Source organism: Sapajus apella, unplaced genomic scaffold (assembly GCF_009761245.1).
Source record: "Sapajus apella isolate SASKATOON/1434 unplaced genomic scaffold, GSC_monkey_1.0 scaffold95, whole genome shotgun sequence".
In the NCBI taxonomy this organism is placed as follows: domain Eukaryota; kingdom Metazoa; phylum Chordata; class Mammalia; order Primates; family Cebidae; genus Sapajus; species Sapajus apella.
In genome coordinates, this window is record NW_022437035.1 from 7570754 (window position 1) to 7595452 (window position 24699).

Sequence of the window (24699 nt, forward strand, 5' to 3'; positions counted from 1 at the left end):
CTTTCTTTGAGATGGAGTTTCACTCTTATAGCCCAGGCTGGAGTGCAATGGCGTGATCTTGCCTCACTGCAATGTCTGCCTCCCGGGCTCAAGCAATTTTCTTGCCTCAGCCTCCCGAGTAGCTGGGATTATAGGCGTGCACTACCACGCTCAGCTAATTTTGTATTTTTAGTAGAGATGGGGTTTCACCATGTTGGTCAGGCCGGTCTCAAACTCCTGACCTTAAGTGATCCACCCATTTCAGCCTCCCAAAGTGCTGGGATTACAGGCGTGAGCCGTCAGGCCCAGCTGGCTTGTCCCCTCTTGTTCCTCATTCTTATTCCCGTTAATTATCCATCGTGCTTGCTGCTTGCTTCCTGTTTGTTCTTTCCTTCTTTTCTTCACACACTCAAAACTAACATGCACCAACCTTTTATTTAACATCAGGTAGATAACATGGTAGGGGAGACAAGTTGCTGAGCTTCTTAAAGCCCCTTGGCCATGAGGCGTCCCTGCTCACATCCCTCCTCAGCTGATAGGTGGGTAGGCTATGTCAGATCCCCTCTACAAGTCTTCTCTCCCAGAGCCCCACCCCGCTTCATACCTCCCTGGTCCACCCTACTCACCCCCCTGCTGTCACTTTCCCCTCACCTTGCCCAGTTTTTCTCCTTGCATTTCTCATTATCTGAATTCATATTTAAATTGTCTATCTCTCCCATTAACCCTCACAGCAGTGTCGTGTTCACCACTATATCCCAAAAGCATGAAACCATGCCTGGCATACAAGCAGTGAAGACAAAAACTGAATATTTGTTGAAAAAAATGGGTGAATTCTGGCACTCTAAGTCTTCAGTGCGACTCTCCACCTGTCAATCCCAGTGGAACTGGTACAATGAAGTGGAAAAGGGGTCTTCTGGGCTCCCACTCCCACCCCAGGTGCTGGGGTGTAGACTGCCCACCTCTGTGTCCCAAAGATCCCACAGCTGAAAAACTGGACTCGAGGGAGCAGGGAGAGTAATGTACTAACATTTTTAATACAGTCTGATCAGATCAATTCACATCACAAGGTCAACCTGGGCTTGCTCACATGTGGCACAACTGAGGTACACATTGTCCCTGCCTGCTGGCTCTCCTACCTCCCTGGCTCCCAACAGCATTGAAACCCCCTACTTCCCTGACCAGACTGGCATTTTTTTTAATTTTGCATAAAACTATTTCTTCCATAGACTTCAAACAATCAACTAGCCAAGTTAATTATGGTACATCTAAACAAAGTTTAATACTAACCCTAATGTGTGACTGCGGTTTACAAAGAGCTCTGTATCACCTGGGATAGCTTTCAGTAGCAATTCACTACAACTGGTCCTAAAAAATAATAACAATAATAATAATAATTAGAGAATTAAAACCCAACAGCAAGTTGAATGGTTAAAATCACGTAAGAACTGAAATTTGGGGTGGGGGTGTCCTCAATACCTGAGCTTGTCCTTGCAGTGAAAATGCTTGCCTCTAAGCAGGGCTCAGAAAGGTCTGGAGCCCTCCAGGCAAAGGGCTGAGCTCGGGGGAACTCTCAGAGGACACTCACCCCATGGTCCATGGATGCTGAAGGCTTCTGGCTTCCTTAAAAACAGTTGGGCATCCGCATTGTTTAAGTGGGTGGAGACCCTAGTGTGGTTCTTTTGAAGGATATAGGAAGGGGGGATGAGGAATTAGAGAAGTGGGAGAGGACCAAAATCACTGAGGTCCCAGAATACCGTAGACTTAGGTATAGGATTGGGGTCACTAAGAATTGAGCACCAGGAATTCCAGCTTCTGCCCATTAGAGAAACTGGGACTGGTTTTGCCTTGGAGGCCTATGTAGTGTTTTATGCCCTTTTCCCATACTGGGTCTCATTGATATTTCTGCAGAATATCAGATGAAAATCTATTTCTAAAGACCACTGGGAGAATGGGTGGTGGAGCAGTTGGGGTAGGGTTGGGGGGTAGTTAAAAATGAATAAAAATCTCTCAGCTACAGAACCCAAAGAAATCACTTCCCTCCGCATTCACAGCATTTCCCAACAGTCCCCAAATGGCTGTTTCCGTGGGGACAGAGCAGCTGCCTCATTTCCCTTCAGGCCCCATGGGCTGCTGGTCAACCTCAGGATCTACTAAAGATGACGCAAACGCCGACTGAACAATCTGAAACCCAAAGGACTCAAGGAGAGACATGTTCTGCTGAGGAGAAAAAGGTGAGCCAAGGGCAGGGCCCAGGTCCCCCAAGGGGCCCCCAAGAGCCCGGACATGCACCTTCTGGATGTGTTTGTTCAAGTAGGACTTAGAGCGGAAGAAGCTCCCACATTCAGGGCATGGGTACTTCTTCTCCCCATCAGACTCCATTTTGTTTTTGGGGACTGCCATGTCGCAGGAGAAAGAGCCATTGGCACTCTGCTTCTCCGGCGTCTTCAGGTCGCTGGCATCTGAGAGGTCACCATAGGAGTCAGAGCTCTCAATCGGATCCTGATGTGAGCATTTCTGGCCTTCTACAAAAAAACAAAATACAGGAGAGAGATGAGGCCAGGCTCTGGAGATGCCCCCTCCTGGAGGGGTCATGAGGGGCCAGCTCACAGACCTGTGGAGGGCAGCCGTTGGCCAGCCACCACCCTGGCAGAACCCACAGAGGGTCAGCTGGTCAGTCTGGGAGCTTGGAGTGCCTACAGGGGTAAAATGGCAGGGCCCTAGGGCCACCAGCCTCCCTTGCTGTGAACTCTTCATGCAGCTGCACGTATACTGCTCACCATCATCTCACCCTGCTTCAAGGAAGGGATACAGGATACTCTACTACTGCTGCCCAGAACAACTCAAAGACCCCCAACTCCTAGGCACTCTTTTGGGTGCCTCTAGGAGTAAAACTGATATTCTGATGATGCCAAACCAGTGTAACAGTGGCCTTGTCTCCTACACCAGACTAGCTACACCCTAGCAAGGCAGGCAGAACCAGAGCCATGAGGTCCTCAATCTGGGTAGACCACATCAATGGCTCAGACAGAAGCCAATCCTTCTCCTAATGCTACAAACACAAGCCTTGCCCTTACTGCCTTCCTTCTGCCAAAACCCTTCCAGGGCCAAGCAGCCGAAGCACAGAGATTGAAAGGAACTCTGAACAACTCAAGTCGGCTGGGTGTCCCCACCCTAAGCCCCAGACAAGCTGGGCCAAGAGACAATCCTGGCTGCTCTGCCTTGCCTGGCCCACACTGGAGTCCTCCACCAATCAGCAGCTTCCTGCCTGGGTCCAGAGAGCCATGCCGGGAAGGGAGGTCTGTGATGGGAGCATGGAGCATGCCATCTCTGCTGTTTCTACCATCTGCCAAGCCCCTGGCCTCATCCCCAAGGCAACGACCATGTGACATACCACAAAACAACCTGAATCAACAAGTGAAGGTAGGCCTGGGGAGCCCTCCACAAACCAACTCCCAAGTCAGAGGAGTCAGATAGCTCATTATTGCCATGCATCTCACAACCACAGCCAGAGGCTCTCCGGAAAGGGCCACTCACAGCAACCAATCACCCCTATTGTGAGAGAAGCCAGACACTGGCTTCCACCGGCCCACTGGGTCAAAAGAGGAGAAAGCATTCAGCCGCAGTTCCACACCATCCTAAAGGGCAACAGGCAGTGGACAGGCCCAGAGTGACTCATCATGCAGGGCTCTTCTTCTGCCCAGGGCCTGGGGCATCCCTGCAGGGCTCCAGACGGTGAGGGCTGGCCAGGAGGAAGGGAGGAGGGCTGGGGAAGAGGAGGCGGAGGCCGGATCTTGGCAGTGCCCTAAAGCCTCACTCACTGCCCTGGAGTGGGATACCCACTGTGACTTTTGTCCTGGAGGCCACTGCCACTGAGATCTCTGAACCTCCTCAAGGCAGCCAGAAAGCCGGCAGCCTTCCCGCCTCCCCACGCCCAGCCCAGCGCCCCCACAACACAGTCTGCGCAGAGAAGCAAAGTGCAGAGCAAGGGGTCGCTTGCCTTTGTTGCCATAGGTCCTGGCGCAGTGGAACGCTGCTCCCCCATTCAGGATGGGCTCCTGGTGCCTGGAGACCTGGGGAAGGGGAACACCGTGGTGGGTTTTAACATGGACCTTTAAGTAGGAGGCAGAGGAGAAACCTAAACAAGACAAAAGGAGATGAGATCCCGAGGCCGGCAAGAGATACCTCTCTCCTTCCCCCAAGCCTCTCCTCTGGCCGCTCTGGCTAGCATTCCCAGGTCAGCTGCACCTAGAGGGGGCCCCCTCCTTGGCTCAAAAATGGCTGCAACCACATGAGCCATGTGGCTCAGGATGGAGGGTGGCACTGTCCACAAATCGGCTTCTCTGCAGAGCCCACTCTGCAAGGCTGCGGTGAGAAGCCTAGGCTGGCCACCTGGTGGGATGGCCTGAGATCCTGCTCCTGCTAGGGCCAGAGGCCCACTGCCTCTAGGCTTGCTTGATGCCTCAGTAACAGGTGGTTTGAGTGGATGTCTCCTGCAGGAACCATGACTAGAAATGTGGTTAGACAAGAATTTGAGGCTCCAGGGAAGCCGCAGGATTCTAGCCAGCAGGATGCCTGCTTAATCCTTGTAAAAGGAAATTGGACAACAAACGAGATGGAGGTAAAATGAATCCCAAAAGAACGCCTCCAGGGATCCCATCTTCTACCTGTCAGGAGATGTTCTATTTTTCTAACTGCCCCACCTTCAGCATAACAGGATTTAGTAACTGTTTAGATCTTTTGAAGAACAAAGACAAAAATAGGAAGTTGTATCAAAGGAGTGCGGTCATCTCTTATTCATGGTAGTCTTTTGGTTTGATTTTGGTGCATCCACCAGGTTCACGTACAGGAGAAGAAACAGGAATGATCTTTGTCTTTATTTTGGGGAGAGGACAATCCAGCCATCGTGAGACTATTCCAGCCCACCTTCCATATGCTTCGGTCAGTTTGAGCCACGAAGAGTAGATCTTGGGCCAATTTCCACAGCAGCCATGAGTCCAAGGATACAGAATCAGGCAGGCCGATAAAAGGATTTTGTGTTGGATTTCACAGGAAGGAGGTATGCCATCGAACCCCACTGTGGTCAAGGATCAGAAGGTGCCTTTAGCAGGAACTGAAGCTTTTTAGTATAAGGCCCACTTAGGGTGCCAGTGCCCTGACAGTGTCCCTTTAATCCATTTCAGATCAGGTTGACTCATTATCCGGTGTTTCCATTCACTTTTAAAATTACACAGTCACAGGATAACAGTGAGATCCACTGCTAAAGGGTCAGAGGCTGAAGAGTACTATGTAATGTCTGCACGAGATTTGTTTTTAAAAAGTCTGAAATAGCATGGCATTTTGAATGCTGCTGAAACTGTAGTAAAGGTTCACCTTTGGCAAATGCTGATGGCACACCAGGGCCCAGCACACCACATGCACTATTCTACAGGATTTGCCCAGCACCCTATGTGCTACATCACTATTATGCCCATTTCACAGATGAAGAAATAAGAGGCTTGGTGAGGTTAAGTAACCTGGTCACACATATAGCTACTAAGTGACAGAGCCTAGAGTCCAGCCCCAGGATCATGTGCCACCAGAATTTGGCCCTTAGCTACTGGGCAGCTGCTTTAACCCGCTTATGTCTCATGTTCCATTATTGGAACCCTAACCTTGTAAGTTTTATTTATATCCTACTGCTCAAGATGATAGTCAAGATCTGATTTTCACAAAAAAAAATTTGTAACCTCCAGCATAAATGGGTTATTGCTTCCTGTGTCTTAGCCCTGAGCCCTAGAAACATCCAGTGGACTTTTGCAATAAGTTTCATTATCACCATTTATACTCATGTATTCTTCTGCCATAATGGTAGGTTAGAATGAAAGCTGCTGGAAAAACAGGGCTGGCCTGTGGGAACTTTATTTAACAAGTACTGTACTCCTCTGACAGCAGTTAGTGGTTCTGAAGGGAAATGTGGGGTTGAGCCAATTTTCCTTCCTTTCCCAATACAGCTACTTCAAAGATCTGTCTAGACCAGATGCTAGTGTCCTGCCCTGCCCAGTAGAGCAAATTGTCCTGTGCCATGACCGAAGTGGTCTGCCTAAGGCTGATCACAGGTATAGATTAGTCTAAGAGAGTCCCATGTAGATGTCCCTAAGAGGGAGGCTGTAGTCAGGAGTGAGGAGACAAGGTTAATGGGAAAGAGGCTCTTAGCCCTGCCCCTTGGGGTGGTACTATGGAGTCCCCCCACAACAAAGCAGAACCAGGAGACACTGGCTCCCATCAATCAGCACAAGATATCAGAACTTTCTGGTAATATGATGATACCACTGTAGAAGGGAATTTTTTCCTTTGGTTTTTAATCCATTGCGAGGCCTCTAAAGTAGCAAGAAGCTCTCCCCGTGATGAACCAGAGCAGGTCTGCTGCAATCAAAGGGGACAGAAAGGAGTGGTAGAGTACCAAGAATTATTATGTTTACTCCTTACTGGGAGAGCTATACCAGGAGAACACAGCAGATGCTCAATAAAAACTTGCTGAGTTCAGCTGGGCACGGTGGCTCAGGCTTGTAATCCTAGCACTTTGGAGGCCTAGGTGGGTGGATCACCTGAGGTCAGGAGTTCGAGACCAGCCTGACCAACATGGAGAAACCATGTCTCTTCTAAAAATACAAAATTAGCTGGGTGTGGTGGTGCATGCTTGTAATCCCAGCTACATAGGAGGCTGAGGCAGGAGAATCACTTGAACCCGAGAGGTGGAGGTTGTGGTGAGCCAAAATCACATCATTGCACTCCAGCCTGGGCAACAAGAGTGAAACTCGGTCTCAAAAAAAACTTGCTGAGTTTTCCTGAAAAACTGTCTGAGAAACACGTGGCTGAGTCCTCTTGACTTTACCCCAGCTGCAGACTGTACTATCTATAGCAAAACCACATGGCGGGGTGGTAGGAGTGGATCCACAGCTGCCACTTAAAGCCTAGAATTTAAACACAGAGCAACTCAGCAGCCAAGTGTTAAGATGAAACAGAAGCTGAGTTTCTGAGCAGAGTACATCTTTGAAGCCAGACATATTTAGCCGGAATTCTAAACTTACCCACCCATTCACCACTGATTAATCAAGAGCCAAAGAGGCAGCTTGATCCAGCCATCCACGCAATGGAGATGCTGAGCACACATGTGACTGCCACTACAACCACAGGTCCTTTCACTCCAGAGATGACAGGCTTATTAGCAAAAGGCCACTGCTCCTCAGTTGCATTTTCTTGCCTGTGTGCCTGCACTTGGCACTTCAGGAGCAAATCATCTTTTGGCAGATTCCACATCCATGCAGGGGCTTGGGGACTGTTTTCTCCTTGTCCAAACCCTGAAGAGGCCATCCCCAACTGTACTGTGTTGGAGTGGGCCTACGTAGCTTTATCTGAGATCAGGAGAACAGCAGGTTCTCTGCATCCATCCACTTGTGTGCTTACCTCTGATGGGAGAAGACTTCCTCTACCTTTCAATCAATGATGTTTGTATCCAAATGTCTCTGTCAAAGGCAGATTCCTGATAATATATTCATCTTCCTCATACCAACACATAGGCATATATACAAAGATCCTGCTACAGAAATTTTAAATGAAGAAAATCATGGTGACCAGCCAGGGCCTTCTCCTTTTCAACTGTTAAACTCAACTGATTTCCTCAACTCGAAAATGAGGGAACAAGCTTTTCTAGCCATAATATTCCCTCTACTGCAAATGATCTTCCTCTACAAATAGTATCATACACATCCTGATATGTCTGTATGATAAAGCCAGAGTTATCTGTCTCTCACCAACTTGCATCTGACTCACGTGTGAGGCTGCAGGAGTCAGGCTGCCTTCCCTCTTTCCCATTCTTCACAGCCAGGAGTCGTTTTTGTGGCAAAGACTGAAAAAGACAGATCTATAGGTAGATACTCAAGTCAACTAAGAATTGTTGGGACTGAAGGATCTGAAGGCACCTGGAAGTTCACCTGATTAAATCATAACTGGTCTAATCAGCTGGCTGACATTTAGCCTTTGCTTGAACGCATGCAGAGAGATAAGAACATTCATTTATTCGTGCAACTCCTCTTATAGGTATAGGCTTGGTGGCAGCAGGGCAAAGGAGGACACAGAGCTCTCTGTTCTGATTCCAATGTCTTAATCTCAATGTTTTTGGTGCTCAGAAAGAACTTTATCCTCTTCTTTTTTTTTTTTTTTTTTTGTCTCTTCTTATTTCTGCCCAAGGAATGAGTCCAGGAGTAGAATCCAGCTCCTCCTCTTCTGATAAAAACTGCAATTGTTTTCTCTTCCTTCTGAGTACCCAGCATGGGTTGGACCAGAACCTTCTTTAGTCTTCTTGCAGGAAAGGGACTTCCCACTCTGGCTCTGGGACCAAAGATGTTTGGCCTGTGATCAGATCCAGTCTTGGCTTTTCTGAGAAAAAGTAGACTCTGGTTTACTCTTCTAGATTCTCCATTCCAGTCATGTCCCTTATGGCTGTTGCCCAAGTTCTCTTTACCAGCCCTTAGAAAAGAAATCCTGACATACAATAGTTGTTGGCTTTGCAACATCAGCTGCCTCCTAACTGGGCCAACTTTCCCACTATCCCTGCTGCTCTCAGTTCTTCTTTCCTCCTTAGCTGGGCTCCCAAGGGCTGTGGCCCTGGATCTCCTGTCCAGTTCCTGCCCTACTCCATCATCTGGGCTGGGCTTTCTGAGTTTTATCATGAGTACCCTTCTCCACTCAACAGTTTTCAGCCTCTGGTCTCTGACCCCAGTTCTCAGACTGGGAACTTCCACATTGAAAACTTGGCAAAATCCCTGTTCCAGCAAGTTTTGAGTTATCTGGGGGAGCTGTCAGGAAGCCAGGTTAGGATGAAGCAAGACAAGAAACAACATCTAGGGCTGGAGCAGCCTCAGTCAAGACAGTCAGCCACAGCCCGATAACTCTTCCCTACACGTGCAAGCCCACCGCTTGCAACCTGGAGGAAGCTCCTGTCAGAAGTGGGCTCTACTGACATGTCAGAAAACAGAACAGACAGCTTAAAAGGCCTTTACTAATACCTCCCTGCAGGTGTCCTGGTGGTACAAACCGCAGGTATGAAGCTGCAAGGAGGGACCCAGTTCCAGGACACCAAGAACACCCAGCTACTCAGCAATCTCCTTCCACCATGGACCTCAGGGCACATGAACACAGCACGGGCACCCAACAATTCCACCAAGGCCTGCAGGAGTGTTGTGCCTGGTCCAACCCAGAGAGTCAACAAGCATGTCTTTCCCAACATTGTTACAAAGTGCAAGGATAGGGCCTCCGAAGTGTGCAGCTCCTTTCACCTACCTTGTCTCTTGGGATCCTCATAATAACCCTGTGAGGTGGGAAAGGGGGGTATTCTTAACCCCATTTGAGAGAGAAAGAAACTGAAGCTTAGAGAGGGAATGGGAGAACGCAAGGCCACCTAGTGAGAGGCTGAGACAAAACCCTGGGTCTCTTGATTCCTGGTTCAGTGCTCAACCCACTAAGCCATACCCCAGGCTCTCAGAAGCATTGCAACAAGCAAAAATGCCCCAGGAGATAAGGACATCCCAGCAACCTCCCCACCTGGTCAAAGCAATGCACACCATGCAGAAGCATCCTCATGTTCACAGACAGCTGCTCTGACCTCCTTTACCACAGACACAGCACAAGCCTCCACTGATGCTGTGCTTGCCAAACACAAACATCTAGCACTTCCAACAGCCAACTAGACCCGGCAGAACCTTGGGGACAGGCTTGACTTCACCCAACACGACACCACTGCCATAGAGTTACACACTACCTAGGCCCACCTTGTCCTCAAGCACACTGCCCTGTTCAGAGTACCTTCCACTTTCCTCTCCCATCAAGGCCACAATCTACCTGAGTTTGGGCTCTCTTCTGACCACCTGTGCTAGCAAATGACTGCTCCTTGTTTATCTCCAGACTCAGCCTCTTTCCCTGGCTGCTGAATTTCATATGCCAGTGAATCAACCAGCAACAAAAGCTCTCAAGCCAGACCGACCTCTTTTTCTCCCACTTTGGGACCTATTAACTCCCCGACCAACCTCAGTAGTTCAGTGGTGTCTGCTAAATGCATCCATCCTGCCACCTGAGTAGCAGGTGGGAGTTATGGGCCCAAGCTTGGGAAGAACTTCTCTCCTTCCATTCCAACCTGCTGGTCTCCTGGGACCTCCCATTCTAAGCACTCCAAGCTTGGGAAGGAAGGGGTCACAAATAGCTAGCTGGGTGATGAAGATGTTTATCATTCAGTGGGAAGGGAAGGGCTGTGTGGAGTCTGAGGCAGGGTCATCAAGACACCCCTAGGCCTCCCATACACGCTCAGGCCCATCCTCTGGAAGTCAGGAAACAGTGAGCAGTTTACCTCGGTTACAGATACTGCAGAAGTTGCTGGGCCCCTCACTGTGCTTCTTCAGGTGGTCTGCCATGTATGCTGCCCGCAAGTACTTCCCACACACCTGGCAGGGCACCTTGTCTTCATGACAGGCCAGGTGGGAGCGCAGACGGTCTCGGGTGGCAAAAGAAGCGTTGCAAGTCTGAAGGCAGAAAAGAAAACGGGATGAGGTGAAACCCAGCACACCACACCTGACTCCCCACCAAGTGCACCATGAAGCAAGAGCAATTTCTGGCCATCACATGACCTCCCTTTATAAAGGGAGCTTTAGAGTTTGGCTCAGGCTCTCTACCCAGAATGCCAAGCAGCTGTTCTTATTTCCCATGGTGCCTCCTTACAGGACACTTGAGTGGAAATCACTGGTACTAACTAAATGACTACTGGAAATGTGCCCAGGACATGGCAAGCTAAGTTCTATACCCCTCTACACAATGAAGAGTTATACATTTGCTCATCCTTAGACATTGAGAATTGACTTTAGGTGCATTGGCTATAATGCACAGAATTATATTTACATGAACTTACAGATGAGTTATTGGCATATAAACCAGCCTTCCTGTTCTCTATCCCTGGGTTTTCCCTAGTTGTTTTATACAAAGAATTCTACTTCTTCATTTTATTCAAAAGTGACATTAGTCTTGGCCAGGGAAATGGAAAGGAAAGGCAAGACAATGTAGAGAGATAATTCTTCATAATATTTTTGTGAGTTTTAATTTTAAAAGCAGCCCATAAAATGATAGTGGCAGCTGGGCGCAGGGGCTCACGCTTGTAATCCCAGCACTTTGGGAGGTCAAGGCAGGCGGATCACAAGGTGAGGAGTTCAAGACCATCATGGCCAACACAGTGAAATCCCATCTCTATTAAGAATACAAAAATTAGCTGGGCGTGGTGTTGGGTGCCTGTAATCCTAGCTACTTGGGAGGCTGAGGCAGGAGAATCACTTGAACCCAGGAGGCGAAGGTTGCAGTGAGCTGAAATTGTGCCACTGTACTCCCGCCTGGGTGACAGAGCTAGACTCCATCTCAAACAAAACAAAACAAAACAAAACAAAAGTTAGTGGCAATTCTGATGACGTGAGAATTAGCATACAGAACAAGGGCCAGAGGCTTCAAGAGCGTTTGTGGGCCAGGCGAGGTGACTCACGCTTGTAATCCCAGCACTTTGGGAAGCTGACGTGAGTGGATCACCTGAGGTCAGGAGTTCAGGAGCAGCCTGGCCAACATGGTGAAACACTGTCTCTACTAAATATACAAAAAATTTAGCCAGGTATTGTGGCAGACGCCTATTAATCCCAGCTATACTTGGGAAGCTGAGGCAGGAGAATCACTCAAACCCAGGAGGTGCAGGTTGCAGTGAGCTGAGATTGTGTCACTAAACTCTAGCCTAGGCAACAAGGTGACACTCTGTCCCCCCCCCAAAAAAAAAAAATTTGGCTGGGCTCACACCTGTAATCCCAACACTTTGGGAGGCCAAGTTGGCTGGATCACCCGAGGCCAGAAGTTCAAGACCAGCTTGGCCAACATGACGGCATGGTGAAACCTCATCTCTACTAAAAATACAAAATTAGCCGGCAGTGGTGGTACATGGCTATAATCCCAGCTACTCAGAAGGCTGAGGCAGGAGAATCTCTTGAACCCAGGAGGCAGAGGTTGCAGTGAGCTGAGATCATGCCATTGCACTCTAACCTGGGCAAAAAGCAAAACTACACTCAAAAAAGTGTTTGTGAAACATTAAGCTGGGGAAGTGCTGGTGACAGCAAAGATGATGATACATTATGTGCCAGCCAGGCACCATGCTTAGCCTTTCAGAGGCACTTATCTCATGCAACCCATCCTGATGGCAGCCCTCTGAGGCAAGCTGTGTGATTACCCTCCAAGAGAGTGTGGCTTTGGAAAGCTGTGGTGTGAACTGAGAACCAGCTCAGAGCCAGGCCCCCAAGCTGGATGAGTCAGGAGCTGAAGGTCAGAACAACCAGCACCCTGAAAGGACCCAGGTTGGCAGGATTTCCTGTACCTGAGGACCTGGCTTAGTATCAGTGATCAGTCTCCCAACAACATCCCTTCCTCAGCTGGAGCTTACAAAGGCATTCCAGCCATGGGGGTCACAGAATATGGGGAAAGCCCTGAGAAGAGATGTATCTGTTGGCTTTCAAGCTATTTTGGTACCAGGGAGATGTTTCAGGGGTTCTAGTCAATGCTGACTCACTTCTTTTTTTCTGTGTGTGTGTTTACTGTTATAGAACTGTAAGAGAAAGCAACATTCACCTTTAAATGTGTTACAGATCAAATGGTAACCCACTGAAGACTACCTTGTGCTAGAATGGAACTGCCCTTGCCATCTCTCTTTAACAGAAGCACATCCTGAGAACCTACCTGAGAGCTCAAGGTAAGAGTCTGAACACTGTCACCACATACAGACAGCTAACTATCTCCTTACCGTACAACCAAAGCAAGAAACAAACACATGCGACGCCGTCAAGGTAGAAGACACCACTGTTTACTACCCTAGTCCCAAATATCTGTGTACATTAGCACAGCCTTACCTAGCTCTTCTGTCATTGTCTTTTTAAGTAAACATTACACATTTGAATTTGTAGCAATGAAATACTGCTTTTATCCGTTTTATATATTCAGTGTATTCATATCACAAATGAGGCAACTAACTTTAGAAGGTGAACTTGCCTAAAACACAAGACTCAGCTACTAAAGAAAGTCTAGCACACCCACCCTCACCACAGCCAGGCCAATACTCTACCAATCCTCCTGGCCACCCTGGGATATTCTGATCCCTCCCAGTTCACGGCTGGGCCAGTGGAGGCCCTGAGAGGATATGAGACAGCTGGACTAAGAACCTGTCCAACAGCCTGTGCTCTTACCATCTCCAGATTCAGGAGAGAGAGCTTCTGGAGAGTGAAAGGTACTCATCCTTTATAACACAGTGTATAGTACTTGGCAGCCAGGACTCTAAAAGGGAACGTTGAACAGATTTGTGCAAGGAAATTCCAGCATGTAGGTGAGTTAGAAAGCACCATGGGCCAGGCGCAGTGTCTCACACCTGTAATCCCAGCGCTTTGGGAGGCCGAGGCGGATGTATCACAAGGTCAGGAGTTTGAGAACAGCCTGGCCAAGATAGTGAAACCCTGTCTCTACTAAAAATATAAAAACTAGCTGACTATGGTGGCGGGCACCTGTAATCCCAGCTACGTGGGAGGCTAAGGTAGAGAAATGCTTGAACCCAGGAGGCAGACATTGCCGTGAGCCGAGATCACACCACTGCACTCCAGCCTGGGCAACAGAGCGAGACTTCTCTTAAAAAAAAAAAAAAAAAAAAGAGGGCCGGGCGCAGTGGCTCAAGCCTGTAATCCCAGCACTTTGGGAGGCCGAGGCGGGTGGATCACGAGGTCAAGAGATCGAGACCATCCTGGTCAACATGGTGAAACCCCGTCTCTACTAAAAATACAAAAAATTAGCTGGGCATGGTGGCACGTGCCTGTAATCCCAGCTACTCAGGAGGCTGAGGCAGGAGAATTGCCTGAACCCAGGAGGCGGAGGTTGCGGTGAGCCAAGATCGCGCCATTGCACTCCAGCCTGGGTAACAAGAGCGAAACTCCGCCTCAAAAAAAAAAAAAAAAAAGAAAGAAAAAGAAGAAAGAAGCACCATGGATGCTTGCTCTCATGGCACAGGTGGGCCCCACCCCAGCCAAGGACCTCATGACCCAGTGACAGGCCACAGTGGCAGAAAACACTCAGAGCCTCTGCACAGCCCAGCAGTCTATAATCAGTAAACCAGGGCAGGGGCTGCATGAACACTCCACCCCAGGAAAGAGAGGTGCACCTGTTGGTTTATTTGGGAACAAGAGTTAGCTCTGCCAGGCAGTGACCCAAAGATCACCCCTCCAATGGTGAGAGAGAATATGTTCTAAGCCTCAGAACTCACAGGAACAAGTGGATCAAGTGTAAGAAAATGAGGCTGAGGCCAGGTGCAGTGGCTCATACCTGTAATCCCAGCATTTGGGGAGGCCGAAGTGGGCAGATCACAAGGTCAGGAGTTCGAGACCAGCCTGGCCAAAATGGTGAAACCCCATCTCTACTAAAAATACAAAAAAAATTAGCTTGCCGTAGTGGCGGATGCCTACAGTCCCAGCTACTTGGGAGGCTGAGGCAGGGGCTGAAAGCACATCCAGGATTCTGTCCTCCACAGTCCCTAGGAGAAGGAGCCACAAGAGGGATAGGAAAGAGATGCCTGGTTTCTCTTGCCAACCTTCTTTTGGGATCTGTTCTCTAAAGGCTTTGCCTGTCATGCTTTGCTACCTAAAGATGATAGACAGCCAAACTTCAGTTATCCACAAGTGGCTTATCCATTTGGAGATTAGCTAAGCAAAATTAAAATCTCAGACCGGGCTGGCTTCCCCCAGCCTGTCCTCCATTGATTATCTCTCAAGGAATGAAAGCTAACTTTTGCCTGAGCAAACAGAATTAGGAATGTAAATCTGCTGCTGGGGGAAAAAACACAAACATGACAAAAGCTTTCCCTGTGTTACAAAGCCAAGCTAAAGTGATTGTTGGCTTCTCTGTGCCAGGATTGACCCTCTGTGGCTGCAGTCCCCAGGTTTTCTGGGGAGCCTGTGAAAGTCCGAAGTCTAGGCACAGCGTTAAGTTCAGACAACACAGAACATGAAAGAGCTTGGTTACACAACCCAGAAGAGAAGGGGTGGAGGGAGACAGATCTCAAAGGGAACATCCAGAACTTCCATGCTGGGGCCTCAGGAGAAAAGCATTCTTTGTCCTAGAGATAAGAGAGAAGATAGAGGCTGATGTGAAGAGATCAAGCCAGGGGCAGAATGCTGTGACTGCCTGTGGCACTCAAAAGAGCTGCCCTGCCCGCAGCCCTGCGCTTAGACACCCTGCTGTAGTTAGGGGCCATGCCTGCCAGGTCATGGCCCACTCTCCCTGAGTGCAGGTCATCACCACTCAACACTAAGCCCCAGTCTTGCTGCCTTCACAGATTTCCTAAAGCTTTTCTTCCTAAGGATTGAGCAGCTTGGGAATGGGGCCCAAATGGTACCAAAGGCACTAGTGCACACCCCCACCCTTGGTGGCTCTTGAACTCTGGAAGCCTCAAGGGTAGTCTGAAGCGGCCTCCTCCCACAGCCCTGGAAAACTCGTAAGGGCAATGCATTAAGGTCCAGCTCTCTACGCTTTTCTGGCCCCCTTCTTCTTGAGCATATGCCCATCTCAATTCATCCTTCTCTAACCAGCCCCCAAGAAGTGGGGCCAGTGAAAGCTAGGGAGGAGATCTCAACTGCTCCAGACTCAGCTTCAGGTTGAACTCCAAGTGGGGGAAATGTCCCAGCCCACTAAGCTCATAAATCCAGCAGTGCCTAGGGCATCTGGGCCAGTTAAAGACACTTAGGCCAAGCCCCAAGGAGACATCCCACTGTCAAGCCTGAGGCTTCCTGCCCCTGTGGCACCAGTCTCTGGAACTGGCCTCTTTCTCTCTGGCCTCAGGAGGGGATGAGAGGTATGGACTGTGCCTAGTCAGTGGGGGGCCCAAGGAATGAACTCTCAGAGAGATGTCTCTTCACCTCTGATGTTTTCAGCATCCCCACACCATGCCAAACAGATGCCCCTGCTGTTTAACCAAGCCCAGGCACACCCAGCTAGCCAGCCCAGAGCATGAGAGCCAGCACGTCTTCACCTGCTGGGTCTCTGTTAGGGAAGTTCTGGCTATGGGGCTGGAGGTGGGGCCAGCAGGTCTGTGAGAGTGTATGTTGGAGGGGCAGGGCAGGAGCGCGTTTGTACACCAAGGGACAGTGATGTCAGTGTTACGACACAGACCAAGGACAAAACACACAAAGCCTCAAATGTTAGAATGAAAAATTTTATCATCACTCCTGTTCACCCCACAGAGTCTGCGGGGTGCTAAAGGGCACACCAGTGGGATCCCAGGAAGGGGGTCTATATCTGCTTTATCAGCCCCCAAAGCCATATATTGGGGTGGCCCAATATAAAGCTACTCATTAGTTTAGTTCCTGAGCAGACTTGCTAATAAACCTCAAAACACAAAAGTCTACTTCACTAGCCAGAAATGAAAGCAGGAGCTAGATCTGAGTGGGAAGGGAAGAGGGCAGCATGGGTTAACTCTAGTTGGAATTGTGCCAGAGTCTTCTCTGGAGGCCAACTCACTCCTGGAGTGGGGGGAGGAGTGGTCAGGCCCCAGTCTAGAAACCCCAGGCCTATGGGAAGTGATGCCAGGGGAGGGGAAGCAGAACTACTGGCTAGTTCCCAGGAAGGCACCAAACTCCAAAATCACACAGGCAAGGACAGATACCCAGGTGTGCCACCTGTGAAAGGGGGGAAAAGGCAAGAGAGCCCAGAAAGAAACTTGGATGCTATAGGGGGATCCAGAAAGGTGCTCCTTGCTACCCCCATTTGGGGGCTCTGAGATGGGAAAGACTCCAAGTCGCCCAGGGAGGAGCTGCACATGGTGGGCAGGACTGTAACCCTGCTAGCCTCTCCCAAAAGCAGGGGTCTCAGGCCAGCTGCCACTCCTGTTCCCCTCCACTGTCAAACCTCTCCAGGGAGGCCCAGGCTAGCCAACAGGCCACTGGGTAAAGGCCCTGCTTCCCTCTGGGGCGGTCCAGCCCTGCCTCAGATATCCTGGCGGAGCTGGGCAGAAGAGAGCGTTGCTGGAGTGTGCTGGGCCCAGGTTTTCAAGGGCTGGGAATGATTTTTTTAGAGAAAGGGAAAAGGCGGTGTCAGGAACTGAATGGGACGACCTCCACAAAGCAGGCTGGGCAAAGTCCCATGATGGCAGGTCGCTAGGAAGAGGTTCCAGGGGCGGCAGGCCGCTGCTGCTCCCAACCCACACCTGGAAAAAGGGCAGAGAGTGCAGGTTACCCCCCCAGGCCACCGGGCTTGCCCCCACTGCCCTCTGGGCTCCTCCTACTCTGCCCGGGCTGCTCAGCACACTACCTGAGTCAGAATGTATGCTCTGTGATGAGAGATCAGAGACAGAGAGAGAGAGAGAGAAGGCAGCAAGGCAAAGACAGATCCCAGCAGGCCCACCCTGGGTTATCCTCCTCCAGGGAGACTGCTTAGCCCAGCACCTGTGAACACTGTCCATGCCTAGCCCCCAGGGGCTCTGCCCTACTTACAGCACATTCATCCCTCCCTGCCGATCTCCCTGAACCCTCTCCCGTTGCCACCAGGATAAGGAGAAGTAGGTTATCATATCAGAGGCTGTAGTGCGCACCCCACACTCGCGGCTCGCCCTCAGTTGGTGGGAACTTGGCATGGGAGAGGGGAGATAACCAAGGAGAAGACAGAGGGGTGTTCACTATCCACACAGGAAGGCTCAGTGGCCAGGAGAGGAAACTCAATCTTCTGGGCACCAGCAGGGCCCCCAGATATTGTTCAAGCAGGTAAGCCAAGGGTGAGAATCTATCTGATCCAGCCTTCCCTACCTGCTACTTTGCAAAGAGCTCAAGAGAAGAGGAGACTACCTTGCTCTCCAGTCTCTCAGAAACCCTGGCTCAAGATGGGTTAAACAGATGCCAGTGTGGGAGAGGGGACCACCCACTCCCTACCTCCGACCTCCCCACTTCCTTGTGACCTAAGCTAAGGGGACTCAGGAAGAGATCTAACTCCGGTCAGAAAAGGAGAAGAGTGGTTGGCTGGACCACCAGGAGTCCTTTTAAAAAAAATCTGCAGTCCCTACAAACTGCTGGGAACCAACAGCCAGGCCCAGCACACTGCCGCATCTCCCAACACAACATCTGTGCGATATGGCCCACCATCCAAGGAGCCAGCAAACACCAGGAGAGGAAAGCCAAGCAACAGAGTGAAGGCAAAGACAGGATGGGAACCAGGACCAAGCAACCAGGAAGGGGGAACATCAGCCGTGGGGGAAGGGGGACTGGGGGAAGAACAAAGGAGGAAAGCAGAGGGAGGGTGGAGGAACAGAGGAGGGGAGGTGTGCAAAGCGGTGGGCAGTCAGCCGGGCCCCCGGCACACACGGCAGCTGGCTCATGGCTGCAACCATGAGAACAGCAACATCTCCTTCAGCCCATCTCTCTGCCCTGGCCCAGCCCCTACCTGACACTTGTGAGGCCGCTCAGAAGTGTGCACCTGCTTGATATGTCCATTCAAGTGATCAGGCCTGGAAAAGAGAGAACCAAGAGGGACTTTAGAAACTTGGCCAGACCTCACCACACAGGCACACATGCATACGTGTACACACACACACTGCTGGAGAGGACTGCCTCTCCCCCACCCCAGCATGACAAAGACAAAGTCACTACCCAGATCTGGCTCCACAGGCCCAGGCCTCTCTGCCCTGGTTTTCTCTGGAGGGGGAAGGGAAGTGGGCACTTGTCTCTGATCTCCTCCCCACCCCCTCAACTCCCCCCACCAGAAACTCAATGATTTCTAGGACCAGAGGCGGTAGCAGTAGAATGAGACAGAGCTGCCTCACTGCAGCCTTTCCAGGAGGGGTTATGTGTGATTCATTGTCCAGACTAAAGCCCCTTAGAAACTCAGCATTCCCCTCCCCCAGCCTCTCCCGCCACGGGCAGCCAATGAATGCCACCCGGATGGAATTCAGTCCCCAGAGGCCAGCAGTGGAGCCTTAAGTCCCCAGCTGGGCTGGTAAGCCAGATGCCCGCCTGAGCAGGTGGGCAGGGTCTGCCTGACCGGTAAGACTGGTTCCCGGTTGGGGCCCCTCTGAGGGAGTTCTCCATTCCTGTGTTCACATGCACAAGGTCCTCCAATCCAAGTTAAAACCAGCCTTTTAGGAGAAAAACAAAACAACCCTCTGCTCCCAGACAAGCCCTCAGTTCCCCAACAAGCTAACTAGAAAGTGAACCTACATAGAGATCCTGCCCCGCTTTCTTTCTGTCTTGAGAACAAAAAGGAGCTCTGTGGGTCCCATTAGGCTCTAGAGCTACCAGGTCAGAGCAGATCAAAGCTTTTGCTTATAAGCAGTAGCTCTGGATGCCCAGCTCTGTGTCCCATGATCCCCGGGTGGTGTAAGAGGCATGGCTGGAGTCTACTGATCAGGATGGCCAGTGTTCCATGTTGGGGAATCTGGTGCCTCAGGAGTGCAGGGAGTCCCAGATGCACTTGTTCCAGTCCCTCCCTCGGCAGCCATTCAAGCGGGGAAGTCGCTGAGGAGCCCAGTCTCCCGCCCCCAGAGGGGGCCCCACGCTTGGTGCCAGAAACACAAAGGGAGCCCAGGGAGAAGAATGGTGAGGTCCGGTGGCTCTGGCCTGAGGAATCCGGCCCCAAGAGAGACAGCAGGGCACACTTAGTGTCAAAGAACTTCCCTGAGGGAAGAGAAAACAGGTCTCGGGCATACCATCTCAAAATAAGGGCCCTTAAATCACTCTTCCCAAGCCTTGCACGGCTCTATAAGGTCAAGTGACCCACTACAAATCCCACATCCCCAGATCTTGGCAGGGGCCTTCTCAGGACTAAGATACATAGTGGCAGGGGAGCAGGGGAGGAACAGGGGGCCTTTCCTCACCTGGAGAAGCCTTTCCCACAGCTCTGGCAGATGTAAGGCTTGCCCACAGACCCATCATGAGACCGCACATGGTAGGACATGCGGTCTTTTCTCTTGAACCGCAGCCCACACACAGGGCAGGAATAGGGCTTCTCCCCAGAGTGGGACAGCTTGTGCCGATTGAGATGATACACATCACGGAAGATCTTGCCGCAGATCTCACAAGCAACCTGCTTCCTGGTCCGGCTCCTCTTTCGGGGACCATCGGGGTCTTCAGAGATGGGTAGCCCATTCTCACCCAGCCTGGGAGGTGGAAGGTCGATGTAGCCCAGCTGGAGGCTGGTGACACCGTGCTGGGCCTCGTGCTGCCGGAGCCGGTTGGCATCAGTGAACACCTTCCCACACAGGCCGCATGGAAGGATGCCTGCCTCCCTCAGGCCCCCTGGAGACCCAAACATTGAGTCCAGCAGGTTGGCCTTCCTTGGGCGGCCCCGGCCTCGCTTGCCAGTCAGGGGAGGGGCACTGGATGCCACACTGGGGAATGGGGAAGTCAGCAGTTGGGGAGATAGGGGTCCAGCCACCATGGGCAAACGGTCCACCCCAGGTAACACAGGCAAGGAGGCTTGGCCTGCAATGGCTGCACCAGCCGCCCTAGCTGCCTCCTCCTCTGGCTGCATACTGCCCGCGATTCCATTGCTGTTGGCTGCCAAGGCTGCCCCGTTGGTCATGTCCAAAGGGAAGCCCAAGTCCGATGTCCCAGGGGGCCGAAAGAGCATGATATCGGCGCGGGCAGGGGGTACCAGGATCTGCACGTTGGACTGTTTGATGACTTCCTGGCAGATCTCGATAACCGACCTCATCAGCAGGAACTTGGCGGCCGTCATGAGTTCGGGAAAGCTCTCCAAGCGCACCACAATGCGGGATGTGTAAGCAAAGTCCAGAATGTCCCCGAATACCTTGGAGCTGATAGTGTGCATCTCCAGCTCCCGGCTGCCCCCGGCCCCGCCGCCCGGGGCTGCCGTCGCGCCCCCCACGTCAGCCGGACCCCCGTCCGCAGCTCCGCCGTCGCCCAACTGGGCACTGAACACCGACTCAAAGTACTCGCTGCAGGCGGCCAGCACGGCGCGGTGCGCTGGGAAGCTCTCATCGCCTACCCGCAGGAGCACGTCGCAGAAGCGCCCGCCGTTTTTGCGCTGCTGGTTCAGGTTGTGCAGCATCTCAGTGCTGTGTCTGCTCACCTGGTAGGTGTAGCAGCCCGACGGGCCGCAGGAAGCGTCGTTCACCCGCTCCATGGCCGCCGCCCCCTCCCACTAGCCCGGCCGCCGCACCTGCCCGCCCCCTCCCTTCCCCTAGGCAGCGAGAAGTGGGGCGCAGCAGACGTGTCCACACTCCCCACACGTGCCGGCCCGGGGCTCTGTAGTCTCGCAGGTGCGCTGAGCGTACACGCCCCCAGCCCGGATCGGACTGTCTAGACTGCGGGGTGCACCACCCCCCGACACATAGCCAACCCCCGCCCTCGCTGGACTGCGCGCTGCTCTCTTCTCTCCGCCCGCCCGTCTCCCCTTCCCGGTCTACCTTCCGGGGGGGGGTGCGCGAGCAAAGAGGTGCGCCCCTCTAGCAAACGCGCCTGCCACCTCCCCTCCCGCCCGCCAGGCGGCGCCGGCGCGCAGCCAAGAGGGGCACGCGCACGCGAGGAGAAGGAGGGGTCCGCCGCGCAAGCGCGCGCGCGCGCGCCGCGGCTTTTCCCGGGCCCGCTGGGGGCGCGCGCTGCGTCCCCTGCAAAGCGCGAGCCGGGGCGGGGGCGCCGGAGCGGAGGAAACAAAAGGCGAAGGCGGCGGCGGCGGGGCGCGCACGGGGGCGGCGGCGCGGGCCGGATCCCGGAGCCTGGAGGGCGGTGGCGGTGGCGGCGGCTGGAGCGGGCGGGCGGCGGCAGCGGCGTCAGAGTGGGCCCTTCCCCGGGCCGGGAAAAGGCGGTGGCGGAGCGGCGGTGCTGCGGCCCCGGGCTCCGTGTGTTCGGAGCGGAGAAAAGATGGCAGCGGCTGCACTTCCTCTTGCACTTTCACCCCTGGGGGGAGGAGAAGGAGGGGGCGATACCAACAACACCCCCCCCTCGCTTGCAGAAAAAAAAAGAAACAGCGAGCTCGGAGTGGGGGCCCCCGGCGCCCCGGTCCTTGCACGTGCGCGCCCGGATGCCTAGCCCGGGCCACCCGGCGCTGCAAACTTTCCACTTTCTTTGTGCCGAGCGCCCCCCCCCTCACCAAGCCGAGGATGCACGTCCCCCCTTCCCTATTTATACACCCCCCCCCGACAGCTCTGCTCCCCCCGCTTCCTGCCCCCCCTCCCCATTCCCCAGCTCCGCCAATGCTAGAGCAGCCTGAGCCCCCGTCCGGCCCCCGCCTCCCCACCCCGCCCGCGGGGCCGGGGGCTGCAGTCTCAGCCCCCCCGGACCAATGCAAACGTAGCGCCGAGCCAGCAAACCAGCTCCCACTGCCCCTCCCCTGCCCGCTGAGAGTGGCGGCGAGCGGGGGTGGGGGGGGCAGGAACTGAGGGGTGCGGATCAGGGCCCCCCAGCCTGCGATGCGCACTAGCAGGTCGAGCGGGCGTCGTCCACGCTTCGGAGCCCCGCTTTCATGCGCGAAATCCCCAGAAGTCGTCTGTGACCGCCTCCCTGCTTCAAACACCAGAGAGGGCCCGGGGTCCTGGCCGGAGTCAGGCCGAACCTCCGGAGCTGCTTCTGCACCCGTACATTGACCGAACTGACGGGCTGCGAGCCCGGAAGAGCTGGGTAGATGAGGCCAGCGTCCAGCTTCTCCCCCAAACCACAGCGCGACGAGCTTTGTCCCTGGGGAGCGTGAAGTCACCGGCTCCGGGAGGCAATATGAGGGCGATGGACGGGGCAGGGAGCCCCAGGAGTCCTCAGGGAAGTGGGGGTGCCAGAGGAGTCGGGGACACCAGCGGGCCTCTCCAAGCTTGGAGCAGCCCCTGCGCCCGCTGCCCTGTGAGACGCTGGGTGCTCTAGCCATGGGCTCTGCCGCCAGGCCTCGGCGCTTTGTCCCCGGCCCGCCCGGGGATGCTACCGCGTTAGAGTTGGACTCCAAGGTTTGCCTGCCGGGGAAGTGCTGGCGGCTGCCGCTGGGCCGCCTGGCGCGGAGCCCCAGGCTGCAGGCGCCGCGTGTGCGGGCGGGAAGTTCCCACAGTTGCAAAGAGGGAGCGAAGTATGTGTTCCAAACTTTCCACGGTTCCAAACTGAGCGCTTCCATTAAGAGAAGCGGTGTGCGGGGGAAAAGCATTCTGGGTATTAGCATGCAAATGAACCGGCCCGGCTTCCAACTCCGCTCGGAATTCCCACCGCTACGCGCGGAGCTCGCGCCCAGCCACGCGCGCCCTGGGGCTTCTGGGCGTTGCCCTGGCGGATGATCCGAGTTCAAATTCGAGACCTCTTCGTTCTGGTTTTGTGTCCTGGTGCTTAGTCACTTGGCCTCCCTGAGATTCATTTGAACCGTTTCTTAATCTGTACACAGGGACAACAGCACCTGTCTTGCACACCTATGCTCTAGGGCGTAGTATATGCCAAACGCCCGTTGGAAATAATGAATGAGCCCTAGAGACTAAGTTCCGTGAACCTGAAGCCAGGAGATCTGTGTTCTAAGCCCAAACTCACTGTCACCTTTGGCTAGTGCCTCCATCTCTGAGCCACAGCTTTCTTGGGCAGATTTTGGGAACCGGTACATTTTATTTTCGAGAGAGCTGCTGGGAACATCCACAACGAAAGAGAAAGGGGTTTGATTATTGAGTGTCCGGTATATACGTATACACATCGTCTCTCCATGGTAGGTATAGATATTCCCATTCTACCATTGGAACTGGGGAAGGTGAGTGACCTGCCCAAGGCCACACAGATAGTGATGGAGCCAGGATTCAAACTGGTTAACTGCCCCTTCTCACCAGTTGGCTTCTGAAACCTGTCACCCGTCCATGGCTCCACTTGAACCAGGAACTGGCTCTCTACCTGCCATGCTTAGAAAATAGGGTGCCATGACTGACCCCATTTCAGTGGCTTCACCCTGTGAAGATGGGTTCATAGTGTGCTCTCAGGACCATCATCCATGGTGCTCTGAGGAAGACAGAACGTGCATCAGCCCTATTTTGCAGATAGAAAGCCTGAGGCTCAGGCCGGGTGCGGTGGCTCACGCCTGTAATCCCAGCACTTTGGGAGGCCGAGGTGGGTGGATCACGAGGTCAAGAGATCAAGACCATCCTGGTCAACATGGTGAAACCCCGTCCCTACTAAAAATACAAAAAATTAGCTGGGCATGGTGGCGCGTGCCTGTAATCCCAGCTACTCAGGAGGCTGAGGCAGGAGAATTGCCTGAACCCAGGATGAACCCAGGAGGCGGAGGTTGCGGTGAGCCGAGATCGCGCCATTGCACTCCAGCCTGGGTAACAAGAGTGAAACTCCGTCTCAAGGAAAAAAAAAAAAAAAAAGAAAGCCTGAGGCTCAAGGAGCCAGAGTGACCCAGGATCCCACCTTGTGGAAGTGGCCAGAGACAGTCCAGATGCTGTTCTGACCCCATCTGGGAGCTATTTTCCAAATGTTGCCTTGGCAGTGTTATTGTGGGGGTGGGAATAACCTCTCCACTTCATCCATTATGCCCTGTCTGGCCCATCTCTCAGGCTCCCAGGAATTCCATTATGTAACTTCAGGCTTCAAAGCATGCTTGCAGAATATGGTTTTTGTTCTTTGAGGTAACATTCACATGACATAAAAATAACAATTTTAAAGTGTGTAATTCACTAGCACTTAGTAC

The 24699-nt window shown here is 52.7% G+C and overlaps 1 protein-coding gene and 1 long non-coding RNA gene across 5 annotated transcripts in view; one reads left to right on the plus strand and one right to left on the minus strand.

The window, feature by feature from the left end:
• Positions 1–12978, plus strand: part of LOC116535496 — a 48656-nt gene extending 35678 nt beyond the window's left edge. Inside the window, exon 2 of the long non-coding RNA XR_004262230.1 lies at positions 12669–12978. This is a non-coding gene — a long non-coding RNA (uncharacterized LOC116535496). The remainder of the gene's footprint in view (positions 1–12668) is intronic.
• Positions 992–21925, minus strand: PATZ1 (POZ/BTB and AT hook containing zinc finger 1). Of its 4 annotated transcripts, none has more exons than XM_032256586.1 (5): positions 19913–21925; positions 18484–18547; positions 10358–10529; positions 3977–4049; positions 992–2501 (listed from the first exon to the last, which is right to left on the minus strand). In XM_032256586.1, exons 1-5 carry the CDS (start codon positions 21181–21183, stop codon positions 2468–2470), a joined length of 1614 nt encoding a protein of 537 aa, XP_032112477.1. In that variant the 5' UTR covers positions 21184–21925; the 3' UTR covers positions 992–2467. The 4 variants fall into 4 exon arrangements, with proteins under 4 accessions (XP_032112477.1, XP_032112473.1, XP_032112474.1 ...); XM_032256582.1 differs by having other exon boundaries at positions 3977–4114; XM_032256583.1 differs by lacking the exon at positions 3977–4049.
• Between the last annotated feature and the right edge of the window lie 2774 nt (positions 21926–24699).